Here is a 15,380-nt window from a genome sequence, read left to right on the forward strand (position 1 = left end):
ATACCCCTAAAGGTTTATGGATTGCACTTCTCGTGTTCTTAGTCTTGAAGTCTTTAAATTAATTGTAATGAACTGGTTTTTCAGATCAAATCCATAAAACACTAAATGTACATTTTCATCATTCATGTGAATCATATTTGTTTTGAAAATTAAAATAATTTTAATAATTATTTAAATAATAAATATCTAATGCACCCGTTTATTACGGAAACATTTAATATTTTCAAAAATAAACATTAAATATGATAATTAATATTAAGATTAGTTGAATATTTTTCTGATGATATTTTTACATGTAAATGGCATTGTGATTCATTAGATGGTTTAATCTGTTTGATCAAATATAAATCGAATTATGATCCAAAAATTTGACCCAAGTCATAGTTAAAATTAAGTCTTAATCAAAATAAAATGAGTTTATTCAGCACATATACACCTCTACTAAAAGTTTATAGATTGTACTTCCTATGTTCTAAGTCTGGAAGTTTTTGAATTAATTCTAATGAAATCGTTTTTGTGGGTCAAATATATAAAAACACTAAATGCACATTTTCATCATCCATGTGAATCATGTTTGTTTTGGAAATTAAAGTAATTTTAATAATGATTTAAATAATAAATCGCCAATCCACATCCTCTATTACGGAAACATTTAATATTTTCGAAAATAATTGGATTACTCTAAAAAAACAAAATATCTAATTTTCAGCTAGTATAATTATGGTCTGAAAATGATAAAATTTTATTGGATTCAAGATCGGGTTATGATCTAAAAAATATATCTAACTCATAATTAAAGTTGAGTCTGAACTAAGACAAATTAATTTCATTCGACCCATTTACATTCCTACTAGAAGCTTATGAGTTGCATTTCTCGTGTTCTAGATTTTGAAGTTTTTGAATTAATTCTAATAGAACCGTTTTTGCGGGTCAAATTCAAAAAATACTAGATGCACATTCTTTATCATTCATGTGAATCATGTCAATTTTAAAAATTAAAATAATTTTAATAATTATTTAAGTAATAAATCTTCAATCCACGTCATTTATTACGAAAATATTCAATATTTTCGAAAATAATCGGATTAGTTTATTAGTAAACAAAAGATCCAATTTTCAACTAGTATAATTGTAGTCAAAAAATAATGAAGTTTTATCAAATTTAAGATCAAGTTAAAATCTAAAAAATAAAATTAGTTCATAATTAAAGCTGAGTATGAATTAAGACAAATTGATTTCATTTGGCTCATATACACCCCTGTTAAAGGCTTATGGGTTATACTTCTTATGTTCTAGATGTTGAAATCTTTGAATTAATTATAATAGAATTGAAAGATTGAATCCATAAAACATTAGATACACATTTTCATTATTCATGTGAATCATGTCTGTTTTAAAAATTAAAATAATTTTAATAATTATTTAAATAATAAATTTTCAATCCACCCGCCTATTAAACATAAAGACCAATTTTCAGCTAGTATAATTGTGATCCAAAAATAATAATGTTTTATCGAATTTATGACCGAATTAGGATTAAAAAATAGACCTAGTTCATAGTTAAAGTTGAGTTTGAATTAAGAAAATTTGATTTTATTCGGCCCATATATGCTCCTACTAGAGGTTTATGGATTGCACTTCTCGTGTTCTAAGTCTTGAAGTGTTTGAATTAATTCTAAAGAACTAATTTTGCGGGTCAAATTCATAAAATACTAGATGTACATTCTCATCATTCATGTAAATCATGTGTTGTTTTAAAAATTAAAATAATTTTAATAAATATTTTTTTAAATAATAAATATTCATTCCACCCGTTTATTACGAAAAATATTTAATATTTTCAAAAATAAACATTGAATACGATAATTAATATTAAGATTAGGTGGATACTCCCCTAATGATATTTTTACATAAAAATGATACTGTAATTCAGTAGATGGTTTGATATGTCTGATCAAATATAAATTGGATTATGATCTAAAAAATAGACCCCATTTATAGTTAAAGTTAAGTCTGAATTAAGATAAAATGATTTTATTTGGCCCATATACACCTCTACTAGAGGTTTATAGAGTGTACTTCTCATGTTCTAGGTCTTCGAGTCTTTGAATTAATTCTAACGAAACCGTTTTTTAAAAACATTAAATGCACATTTTTATCATTCATGAAAATCATGTTTGTTTTGGAAATTAAAGTAATTTCAATAATGGTTTAAATAATAAATTGCCAATCCACGTTGTTTATTACGTAAACATTTAATATTTTCGAAAATAATTAAATTACTCTAAAAAAACAAAATATCTAATTTTCAGCTAGTATAATTGTAGTCCAAAAATGATAAAGTTTTATTGGATTTAAAACCGAGTTATGATCTAAAAAATAGACCTATCTCATAGTTAAAGTTGAGCCTGAATTAAGATAAATTGATTTCATTCGACCCATTTACATTCCTACTAGAGGCTTATGGGTTGTATTTCTTGTGTTATAGGTCTTTAAATTTTTGAATTAATTTTAGTAGAGTTATTTTTACGGGTCAAATCCATAAAATACTAGATGCACATTGTTCATCATGCATATGAATCACGTCAATTTTAGAAATTAAAGTAATTTTAATAATGATTTAAATCATAAATCTCCAATCCACGCTGTCTATTACAAAAACATTTAATATTTTTTAAAATAATTGGATTAATTTATAAGTAAACAAAATATTCAATTTTCAGCTAGTATAATTGTGGTTCGAAAATGATGAAGTTTTATCAGATTTAGGACTGGGTTAAAATCTAAAAAATAGACTTAGTTCATAGTTAAAATTGAATCTGAATTATTACAAATTGATTTCATTCGACCCATATACACCTATATTAGAGACTTATGGGTTGTACTTCTCATGTTCTAGGTCTTGAAGTCTTTGAATTAATTATAATGAAACTGTCGGGTTAAATCCATAAAACATTAGAGGCACATTTTCATCATTCATGTGAACCATGTCTGTTTTGAAAATGAAAGTAATTTAAAAATTATTTAAATAATAAATCTCCAATCCACCGGTCTATTATGTAAACATTTAATACTTTCTAAAATAATTGGATTACTCTACAAGAAAACAAAAGACCAATTTTTAGCTAGTATAATTGTTTGTCCGAAAATAATGAAGTTTTATTGGATTTATGACCGAATTAGGATTAAAAAGTAGACCTAGTTCATAGTTAGAGTTGAGTTTGAATAAAGACAAATTGATTTTATTCGGTCCATATATGCTCTTACTAGAGGTTTATGGATTACACTTTTCGTGTTCTATGTCTTGAAATCTTTGAATTAATTCTAAAAAATTGATTTTACGGGTCAAACCTATAAAACACTAGATGTACATTCTCATCATTCATATAAATCATGTTTGTTTTGAAAATTAAAGTAATTTTAATAATTATTTTTTAAATAATAAATCTTCAATCCACCCCGTTTTTTATGAAAAACATTTAATATTTTCAAAAATAAACATTGAATACGATAATTAATGTTAAGATTAGGTGGATACTACTTTGATGATATTTTTATATGAAAATGACACTTTAATTCATTAGATGGTTTGATATGTTTGATCAAATATATTTAACTAATTATTTAAGAATTAGAATTAAAAAATAGATCTAGTTCATAGTTAGAGTTGAGTTTGAATAAAGACAAATTGATTTTATTCGGCCCATATATGCTCTTACTAGAGGTTTATGGATTACACTTCTCGTGTTCTATGTCTTGAAATATTTGAATTAATTCTAAAAGACTGGTTTTCCAGGTCAAACCCATAAAACACTAGATGTACATTCTCATCATTCATGTAAATCATATTTGTTTTGAAAATTAAAGTAATTTTAATAATTATTTTTTGGGTTAAGTATGGTTTTGGTCCCAAAAGTTTTCCTCTAGAATCAAAACCGTCCCTCATCTAATTTTCGATTTAGAATCATCCTTAACGTTTTTTTTCGAATTAAAATCGTCATTTTAAATAAAATTTTTAATTTAATTTCTAAACTACCCCTATTTTAATAAAAAAAATTTAAAAATAAAAAATAAAAAAATGCGTTTTGGGGGAGGGGGCAAAGGAAACGCGTTGGAGGTGGGGGAAAAGGAAACGCGGGAGGGAAGGGAGGAGTCCATCGCCGGTCCGCCCATAGCCACCGCCACCCATCGCCAGTTTTGCTTGTGTTAAATTTGTGTTGATTTGTTGATTTTCTGTTTCTCTGTGTTAAATTTGTGTTGATTTTCTATGTTTCTTGGAGGTGGAGGTGGAGGTGGAGGTGGAGGTGGGGTGGGGGAAGGGGAGACGGGGAGGGGGAGGGGGAGACGGGGAGGGGGAGGGGACGCGGGGTGGGATAGGGGTTGGGGAAGGGAAGACGGGGAGGGGGAGGGGAGGGGAGGTGGGTATGGGGGAAGGGGACAGCGGCGGCGTTGGTGGTGGTGCTGGTGCTGGTGGTGGTGTTGGTGGTGCTGTTGGTGGAGGTTGTGGTGGTGGTGTTGGTGTTGGTGGTGGTGGTGGTGGAGGAGGTAATTGTGTTGGTAGTGGTGAGGGTATTTTTGTCCAAAAAAAATAAAAAGGACGATTTTAATACGGAAAAAAAAAAGTTAAGGATGATTCTAAATCGAAAATTAGATGAGGGACGGTTTCGATTTTGGCTGAAAACCTTTGGGACCAAAACCATACTTAACCCTTATTTTTTAAATAATAAAACTTCAATCCACCCGTTTTTTACGGAAAACATTTAATATTTTCAAAAATAAACATTGAATACGATAATTAATATTAAGATTAGGTGGATACTACTCTGATGATATTTTTATATGAAAATGACACTTTAATTCATTAGATGGTTTGATATGTTTGATCAAATATATTTAACTAATTATCTAAGAATTAGAATTAAAAAATAGATCTAGTTCATAGTTAGAGTTGAGTTTGAATAAAGACAAATTGATTTTATTCGGCCCATATATGCTCTTACTAGAGGTTTATGGATTACACTTCTCGTGTTCTATGACTTGAAATCTTTGAATTAATTCTAAAAGACTGGTTTTACAGGTCAAACCCATAAAACACTAGATGTACATTCTCATCATTCATGTAAATCATGTTTGTTTTGAAAATTAAAATAATTTTAATAATTATTTTTTAAATAATAAATCTTCAATCCACCCGTTTTTTACGGAAAACATTTAATATTTTCAAAAATAAACATTGAATACGATAATTAATATTAAGATTAGGTGGATACTACTCTGATAATATTTTTATATGAAAATGACACTTTAATTCATTAGATGGTTTGATATGTTTGATCAAATATATTTAACTAATAGTCACCAAAAAAAAAATATATATTTAACTAATTATCTAAGAATTAGAATTAAAAAATAGATCTAGTTCATAGTTAGAGTTGAGTTTGAATAAAGACAAATTGATTTTATTCGGCCCATATATGCTTTTACTAGAGGTTTATGAATTACACTTCTTGTGTTCTATGTCTTGAAATCTTTGAATTAATTCTAAAAGACTGGTTTTACAGGTCAAATCCATAAAATACTAGATGTACATTCTCATCATTCATGTAAATCATGTTTGTTTTGAAAATTAAAGTAATTTTAATAATTATTTTTTAAATAATAAATCTTCAATCCACCCATTTTTTACGGAAAACATTTAATATTTTCAAAAATAAACATTGAATACGATAATTAATATTAAGATTAGGTGGATACTATTCTGATGATATTTTTATATGAAAATGACACTTTAATTCATTAGATGGTTTGATATGTTTGATCAAATATATTTAACTAATTATCTAAGAATTAGAATTAAAAAATAGATCTAGCTCATAGTTAGAGTTGAGTTTGAATAAAGACAAATTGATTTTATTCGGCCCATATATGCTCTTACTAGAGGTTTATGAATTACACTTCTCATGTTCTATGTCTTGAAATCTTTGAATTAATTCTAAAAGATTGATTTTACAGGTCAAACCCATAAAATACTAGATGTACATTCTCATCATTCATGTAAATCATGTTTGTTTTGAAAATTATAGTAATCTTAATAATTATTTTTTAAATAATAAATCTTCAATCCACCCGTTTTTTACGGAAAATATTTAATATTTTCAAAAAAAAAAACATTGAATACGATAATTAATATTAAGATTAGGTGAATACTACTCTAATGATATTTTTATATAAAAATGACACTTTAATTCATTAGATAGTTTGATATATTTGATTAAATATATTTAACTAATTATCTAAAAATTTACCATGTCATTTTTTTATGTAAAAATATTATTATATGAGTATTTTCTTTCTGATTATGTATCAAATTGAATTAATTCTTTTATACCATTTGTCGTTGTATTTATTATTGCTCAATATATTGTATTGGCACAATTTATTGAAAAATTATATATTCGAAATACACATAGAATATATAGATTTTCGCGTTTCAAAAATAATATTGCAAACACATCTCTAATATTTAGTTTTAGTTTAATTTTATTTTAGGTTCTATAAAATGTCACATAAGTATTTATAAGATCATATATCAAAAAAATTAATTTAAAATTCTCAGTACTCAGATGCTTGATTTCATTTTAATTTAAACTTTAAATTATTTTTAATTATTTTAATTAAATATAAAAATTTAACTAACATAAAAATATAGAATTATAAAATTAATAATTATATATCATATTTAAAAGATATTATATACTAATAAAAATAAACTTTAAAATATTACCTAATTAAGCGTAATAACATTAAAAAAAACATATTACATGAGTTAATATTCAATTTGTCCTTAAAATTTGAGGTCGGACTCAAATTAATGCTTAAAATTTCAATTGACTCAATTTAAATCCAAAATTTTTAATAATACTTCGTGTTAGTCTCTGAACTAATTTTTGTAAATGACATACTAATTTTACACATTAACTTATTAAAATTTGGATTTTTTATCTAAATTTTATGTAAATAAAGTCTATTAGACTTTTTATAAACTTAATTAACTTTTTAATATCCTCATAAAGATAGTAATAACAAGTTTAATTTAAAAAAATTGAGACTTTGAAAATAATAGTTAAACTTCTGAAAATTCTATTAAGTCTTAATCATATAAAACTTTAAAAAAAAATTTAAATCACAATAAATTAATGTATCAAATCAACACGTTGCAAAAGCGCACTAAACAAAACAAGATGACCATTGGGCTGTAAATAACGTGACCTAGTTATCAGCACGTTAAAGAAAACCACACACTAGCGCCGCACAGGGATACCAGTGGTATAAGATAAAGCAGCCGAGGCCATTCTTGTCAGCACAAAATTATCCCCAGTGCCAAAGGCTAAGGTCCCCTCCGAGTCTCATTAACACTTGATAAACAAAACAAAGAAAAAGAAAAAGAAAAACCCAAAAAAACAGAGAGAGGAAGAGAGAGCGCGAGCACTTCTGAGTCTGTTTCGATTTTCGTTTCTTCCAAACAGTTTTCAAACAACACAATCAACATTTGTTTCGTACTTAACCCTAACCTAACCCCTAAACTCCCTCGCTCTTTCTTGTACCATCGCGTAATTTCGCTCACATTCGGATCCATTCATTTCTTCTCCGATCCATTCTGGTTATCGAACATTCTAGCCTCCATTTATTTCTGGTTTCGCCATTAGGGTTCTGTCAACCGTTCGATTGATTTCACTCAGAAATTAGGGTTTCTGCGCTCGGTTTTTTCTTCGAGTCTCTCGATTCGAGTTCGCCAATTAGGGTTTCCGCGATGCCGCGCAGCTCAAAACACAAATCTAGCAAGCACAGCTCGAGGGACGCCAGGGAGTACTCTGACTCCGAGAGGGATTCTGGCTTCAAGGATCGGAAGAGCAAGGACGACGGCGCCGCCATCAAGCCGTCGAAGGATTCAAGCTCCGCCGAGAAGCGGAGGCTGGATTCGAGAGGTGACGGAAAGGAAGTTCACGGCTCCGGCAACGGGGATTACTCCGACGAGTATGCTTCATCTTCGAAGCGCCGCAAGGATGGTGGAGGGGGAGAGCGGTGGAACGGAGGCGATGATGACCGCGGAGAGGGGTCGAGGAAGTCAAAGGCTGTGTCGGGAGATTCGAAAAGTAGGAGGAGGGATGGGAGTGTGGGAGCTTATGGAGAGGGCGAGGAGGGAAAGAAAAGCAGTGGAAAGGGCGAAGGGAAGCACAAGGATTCGTCTTCGGGGCGGAGAGAGAGCAGGGAAGGGTGGTCGGAGAAGGAGAGGAAGTCCAGAGGAGAAGGTAGGAGCGAGGATTCGGTTGATGAGGAAGAACAGCGCGCGCCAAAGCATGGGTTTGAAAATAATGGTAAGGTAACTTGGAACTAACTGGTTTGTGTTGCTTGTGTTCTTCATTGCATTGTTACGAATGTCACGTCATTTGGACTGAAGCACATTTGTTACAATCATTTTAAGATGGGTTAGCCTCATTCTCCGGAACTGTGTTTGTGCTTTCAGCTGTGTGTGTCTGTCTGTTATGCTTTTAGATAAAGGTTGAGTGATTCAATAAGTGTAGATTTATAAGCAACCCGTTGGGTATATAGCTGGCGTCTCTCAGCCTAAAAGGTTAAAAGATCGTGAGCAAAATTCAGGAATTGGATATTGCCATTTTCTCTAGCGGCTAATGACAGCATTACTTTAAACATCAAATTCCACTTTTTTCTATTTTCCCATACATATGTCCACAAACTTACCCTTGTCTTCCTCTACTTTTTCCACCGGTTCCAGATTTTCCTTTCTCTTGTAAAGGGTTGTGGGAAAGTGACTGTAGAATTTGTGAAGATGTCCCTCACATTCTTTCTCATTTTGTGTGTTTATGTTTTTCTGGAATCCAGGTTTCCTTCTAGTTATTTAGTTTGTATCCAAAAATATAAAAATAAATTGTTATATAGTGATTGGAATATTAATAGTGATATTATATTTCGATGGTGCTGTGCCTCAATTACAGAGAGATTCTTTTGAATTTTTTTCAGTTAAGTATTAATTCAATCCAGGGTGCTGCACATAATATTTTGGTCCCATTTTTTTTCTTTTGAGATGATTTGAATTCTTTACCATGTATCAGTTGTCAGACTGATCCATATATCATCCAAGTAATATTTCCTCTGCAAGTTTGCTTTATCTGATGTTTTGGTGGATTTGAATTGATCTTTGGTACAACTGGATCTCCAATCTTAATGGAAAACTTGGTTTCGCCTAATGAACTCAGATGATTGTGTGGTTACTTTGCCTATATGCATAAAATTAGTTGTTTGAATTATGAGTGACAGTTCTTTTGTGCATTAGTTTAAATCTGATTTGTGTTTTCGCTTAAATGAACCTGTGGTTGCCCGTTTACTGCTGTGCTTGTTTTTTAATTTAAATTTTATAAGAGTGAATCTTACCTATTTAGCTTGTAAGTAGGGCAATTATTCCAGTAATGAGCATTTTGTGGTCTTTTTGGTATATTTTCTTGAAGCACACTGCTCAAGACACTATTACATTTAGAGCTCCTGTGGTATAGGATTGAATCTTCATCCTTGGTTTCTTTAGGGAAATATTCTTGTCTGGTTTAAGAGACTCTTCAAAGCTTTATTCGAATAATGTGGTTTTAAATGTTTCTACAATCTGTATACTTGCTCTGTTTTTTCCTTGAGTTTTCATGTCGTCTTGCTTATCTCTTTTTATCACATTTACCTTCTATCAATGTGCCATAAATTAGTGGGGCTGATTTTAAAAATTCGTTTTCCTTCATTTATGGAAGTAATAAATCAAGCATAAAGTGCTTTTAAAGATGCTCACAAAATACCAACTTTTATTCCTGATATACCAAAAAAAGAAGGAAAAAATTTAGCATATTCTCTTTTGAATATTTTGATTGTGAAAATCTGTTGGCCACGCAGAGAAATATCTGATGAGTCTGGTTCAACTTCTTGGTGTTGGGAGTCAAAGTCTTCCTTGTAATCTGTTCAAGTTATTAGACCGTTGTATTCAAATAGATGTCTATTTTTTTAAATCTTTTTTGTGCTACTACCCATCTGTGCATCAGAAAACATGATTGGTATTCAGTAAATATTTTGTTTTGAACTTGCAAGTTTAACAATAAGAACTTACGTATTTCATACATCAGTTAAATTGAATAATATCATGTGGGATACATCTGGCAACATCATGGAACCAATTGTTGCCCGATTGAACCTTTGGGATTAGCAATGTTATACTTTGCACCAACAAAATGATGGCAAACAAGCTTTATCCTCTGATATTTATGGTTATGGATGTGAATTCTGTGGTTATTTAAATACTTATTTTGTTCTATGTGGCTATGCCTTATTGCAGACTCAATGAAAATAGATGATCTGCAAAGTCCTGAATTGGATAACCAGCTTGAGAGGAGAATGAGGAAGAAAAGGGATGAATATGGTGATAGTGATAAGCACCAAGATGAAATTGGGGATGGTTATGACAGGCATTTGTCCTCTAGAGATGACAAAGATGGAAAGAAGAAGGATGATAGGAGAAAAGATGAGAAACATAGAGACAAGTATAGGGATGAGATGGACAGGGAGAACAAACATCGACATGAAAAGCAACGAGATGAGCGCCCTTCAAAAGATCATAATAGCATTAGATCTGATGAGAAACATGGTAGGGAAGAGAAGCATAATTTAGAATCACGACAAAAGAGAACCAAACTTCCAGAGAGTGACCGGAACCATTATCGTGATCGTGATGCGGACCGTGATTCAGAATCTGTTCGTGAGCGTGAGCGTCACAGTGAACGGGAATCTGATCGCGATCGTGATTATGATCTTGACAGAGATCGTGATTATGACAGAGATCGAGATTGGGAATGGGATCGTGAACGAGACAGAGACCATGATCGTCACCGTGATCGTGATGGGTCACATGTGGATGACAGAACTGGCAGAAGCAAAGAGGGTGGGACAAAGAAAAGAACTTTGGATGATCGTGATGGTTATACTGATTCTAAATCTAGAGTTGTTAAGAGCCATTATTCTGATGCTGAGAAGAGGAGTTTGAGCAGCAGTAAAGCTGATTCTGATGTAGACAGGGGAAGATCCCAACCTCGGCAAACTCATCCTGATTCAATTGGGACTAGCAATAGACACAGATCACCTAGCACGCACATTGGCAAGGATGAACATAGGTACTGCTTCTGGCTTACTTATCTTGAATCTTTTGGTTGAAACATTTTAAGCCAATGTTCACAGTAGTGTTTTAGCTGGAATTCCGTCCCCACATATGTACTATTCTATTCCTTTTACCCCTTGAGGTTATTTGGGTAGTTCTGTTTTGAAAGCAGTGTTATATCATCAGTGCTGGTAAAGAGATGTCATACTCCAAAGAAGCTTTACTGAATAAATGTGTCCTGTGATTACATTTTCTTTAATGATTATGTTGGCGATTGGTGTTGACAGTTATCATTTTAAATATGACAAATGCTTTAAAATAATCATGACGTTGTCAAAAGGGGAACTGATCAACCTGAGTTTGTCGGTCACAGTTGAAATGTTGCTTGCACAATTTAAATTTTCTTGATGTGACCAACTTTTGTTTTTGTTTATGGAACTCTAATAAGGGGAATCAATTGTAATTGGTTTCCATTTTCTTCATCTTTCAGAAATGCAAGTGGTGAAGATTCAAAGTATAGGGACTTAACAATGGAACAGAGAACCAAAGGCTCAAGAGAGGTTTACTCTGGGATATCAGAGAGAGGCCCTAAATACAAATTAATGGAAAAACCCAATAAAATGGATGAAGGTTCTGTAGGAGACCTGCCAACTGAAAGGTCTTCTAGTGCCAAGGTTTCACCCATGGGACTGAGGGAAAGATCTCCTTCATCTACAAGCATTGAGCGCAGGTATCCTAATAAAAGCAATGCTAAGCGAAATCATGAAACTGATGAAAGTGGAAGGAAGAACAGTGTTGATGATGATAGACCTGGTCGGGAGTCGACTGTAGAGAAATCACTATTGGATGAGCCATCTCAAGCAGACTCATCTTTATATGGAAGGACCAGTCAAAGCAATTCGTCAATGATTCCACCTGCACCTGCCTTTAGGGCTGCGTTAGAGAGACCATATATGGGTTCATTAGATGATGATGTTAGAGATAACTCCAATAATCGATACAGAAGAAGTAGTGAGCCTGGTTTTGGAAGATTGCATGGTGGCAATTCATGGAGGGCAGTACCAAACTGGAATTCACCTGTACCGAATGGATTTGTTCCATTCCCACCTGGGCCAGCACATGGAGGTTTTCAAGCAATGATGCCACAGTTTACATCTCAGCCTCTCTTTGGTGTTAGGCCTGGAATGGAGGTTAACCATGCAGGCATTCCTTACCATATTGCTGATGCTGATAGATTTCCAGGTCACTTGCGTCCACTTGGGTGGCAGAATTTGATGGATGGAGCCGGACCTGCTCATTTGCATGGATGGGATGGTAATAATGGTGTCTTCAGAGATGATCCTCACATGTACGGTGGTTCTGATTGGGACAGGAATAGACATTCAACAAATAATCACGGATGGGAAGCTGGTTCGGAGACTTGGAAGGAACAGAATATTGACTCGAAGAAGGAGTTGCCTTCCCCAGCCTGCAAAGATGAATCAGGTCCACCCCTGATTGATAATGGTTTGACTGATCAGACTACTCAGATGTCTCATGATGAACCCAACAAGGATGAATTTGATGAGAAACCTCCTGGGACAAAGTTTTCCAGTCTCAGTTCTCCAGCAAAAGTTACTGTGAACACGGCTGGTCTTGAAAATGTGCCTGATGTTTCAACACCAACACCAAGTGACAATACCTCTCTTTTGAGCCGTTTCTACCTTTCCAAGCTTGACATTTCAGTGGAGTTGGTTCAGCCAGATTTGTATGACCAGTGTATGTCTGCTCTAAATGTTAACAAGAATGCACCGGTTGATGCAGATGCTAGTACAGAACTGTCCTTGAAGGTATAAATTCTTTTGAAAACTAATGCCGTAGTTGACCTTTTTATCTTTCGTGTGGTGGGTGGTAGGTGGTTGTGTTCTGAGGCCTGTTTGAACTGTTATCTTAGTTCTTCAAACTTAAAGACAAATAAATATGAAATTTGAGTGGTTTTATTTATTTAGTTATTTAAAGGAGGGTGTTGGGTGTGTGCATGTGTGTTTTGGTGGGGGGGGGGGTGTCGAGGATGTCACTTCCACAAACTGGTACAAATACCAGTTGAAGCTGTTGTTTTTTATTATCATAAATGCAATAAATCTTCCCTGACATCATTAGTTTCCCCAATTTGACAGAATGCTTCTGGAGCACGACTGAAATATTCAGCCACTATATCAAGGCATTTTCCTTTCCCAGTAATTGATAATTCTATCTTCCAGGTATAATCTACTTGACCTGATACAATTCTGTGTGCCTTTATTGTCTGTTAATGAATTCATGTTTGTTTTCTCCATAGTGTTTGAACAGTATAACTTACTATACTATAGAAATTACTTATATTTTAGAAGTTAGCCTTGTCTTAATGAAGTTGAGCATCATAACTTATATTTTGTTAAGCCCAATAAATCCATAAATATTAAATTCTTAGTCTTGATGGGTGAACATATTCTTGAATTTGCAGAAAGCAATAGACCTTTACAAGAAGCAGAGGGGGGTGAAACTGCCTAATGGGAATGAGGTAGATATTGCTGCCGATTCCAACCAGATGCAAGTGGATGAGTCGGTTCCTATTCCCAGTTTAGAGGATAGGCAGGTTTCTGTATCAGCTTCTGATGGAACAAAAGATATGCCGATCCCGACAGAAGAACAAGAGAAAGTAGAAATCCTTTCTTCTCCAAAGGAGCATCTGGAAGAGATCAATAATACCAGCAGTCAAATGGAGCAAGATGATGACGGTACCCACTCTTTAAACACTGGCATGTCTGGTCCATCTGCAGAGCATGAGAACCAAGAAGCCTTAGCTGGTTCCTGTGAAAAAGAGGAAAAAATCACCTCTGATAATGCCCATTCCGGAGATGCGAATGAAAATCACTCCATTGCATCTGAGAATGAAGCTCAGCCAACTGCCACTTTGCTTGAAGATGGTGATGATATGAATAGCGAAGTTAAATCTGTTGATGCCCATTGTGCAGATGAAAAACTGAGCTTTGATGATACAAAGGTTAATCCCTTAAATTTTGAGGATAGGTCTCCCAAAGCTTGTGATGCTTTGATGCCCGGTTCAAATGAGTCTGAGTCGCTAATTTTAAGCCGGATACATCATTCTCCTGAAAGTACACATTGAGACAATTTCTTTATCTTCTATTGCTTTTTATCCATTAGGTTTTATTTCATCCCCTTTTATGTTGCTTCTATTTTGAGCGAGAAAATAAAAGGAAATGCAATTCCTGTTCCCCTAGTATGGCGTTTTGAAGAGCCCTGCATGCATGTGTCTGCATTGCATTCTCCCTATTTAAAATTTTTCCATGAGCATTACATGAAGTATTTTTTTTCCGCCGAGTTTCTCTCCTCTTGCATAAATGCACTAAGATTACGGTTCTCATGGTTCATGCATTTACAGAACCTTTTTCAAATAAAATCTTAGCTGGTATAGGGAATGGAGTTTTTATTTATTGATTTTTTTCAATTCAAAGTGGGTTTTTAGCATGGAATATTTTCTTTTATATGTTTTTTCTTGGTTTTACATGATAAGAGGTTATACTTGACAATATTAAATGTCCTATCAATTGAATCAGAGAGAATTTATTTTTGTATTTATAGGGGTCTGGTTTTTTGCCGTCCATAATTTTTAGTCTCTTTTCCCAAGCTTACAAAATTACCTTGCTTCCTTTAATTATCCGAATAATACTCCTGTTTTAATGATTAATGATGAATTGACATTTATTTTCTGGTTTTTAGGTTTAGTTAGGCTCATAACCTCATTGGTTTCATTTTAATATATGAATTTAATTTTCATATGCTAATAGTAGCCAAGAGTTTTACACAAATAATTTATTTTTTTATATACTGTCAGTACAGAAGAGTTTTATACAAATAATTCATTGTGTATTGTTTGGAAAAATAATTAGTTTTTAAATTTATTACTTAAAGATTAAATTGATTAAAGATTTTTTACACATTTTGTATTTAAAATTTAAACTTATATTTGTCATTCTATTTTTTCTTTTAAGAATAAGGGTTTAAAGTTTTACAAGCTTATTTATAAAGAATAAAGCTCTATATCCAAGTAAAATCTTTATTCAAATCTATCTAAGTTGTTGTAAGTTGTAACCTTTTAAATCACGCGCTCTTTCTCTTTCTTCTTCTCCGTTTCTTTTTC

At 32.7% G+C, this 15,380-nt stretch overlaps 1 protein-coding gene across 1 annotated transcript; it reads left to right on the plus strand.

Moving 5' to 3' along the window:
* The first annotated feature begins 7,303 nt into the window (after nt 1-7,303).
* Nucleotides 7,304-14,459, plus strand: LOC112765375 (uncharacterized). The gene is made up of 5 exons (XM_025811275.3): nt 7,304-8,375; nt 10,385-11,216; nt 11,691-13,029; nt 13,357-13,440; nt 13,683-14,459. The coding sequence occupies exons 1-5, from the start codon at nt 7,811-7,813 to the stop codon at nt 14,343-14,345; spliced, it is 3,483 nt and encodes a 1,160-aa protein (XP_025667060.1). The 5' UTR covers nt 7,304-7,810; the 3' UTR covers nt 14,346-14,459.
* The last annotated feature ends 921 nt before the right edge of the window (nt 14,460-15,380 follow it).

This window comes from Arachis hypogaea, chromosome 17, assembly GCF_003086295.3.
Source record: "Arachis hypogaea cultivar Tifrunner chromosome 17, arahy.Tifrunner.gnm2.J5K5, whole genome shotgun sequence".
Lineage (NCBI taxonomy): Eukaryota > Viridiplantae > Streptophyta > Magnoliopsida > Fabales > Fabaceae > Arachis > Arachis hypogaea.

What these genes read in the sequence shown, in the direction of transcription:
- LOC112765375 (XM_025811275.3), top strand. Translation starts at nt 7,811, where the DNA reads ATGCCGCGCAGCTCAAAACACAAATCTAGCAAGCACAGCTCGAGGGAC. An exon ending in GTACAGAACTGTCCTTGAAG is followed by an intron (nt 13,030 to 13,356) that starts GTATAAATTCTT and finishes CCAATTTGACAG; the next exon opens with AATGCTTCTGGAGCACGACT. An exon ending in TTGATAATTCTATCTTCCAG is followed by an intron (nt 13,441 to 13,682) that starts GTATAATCTACT and finishes TTGAATTTGCAG; the next exon opens with AAAGCAATAGACCTTTACAA.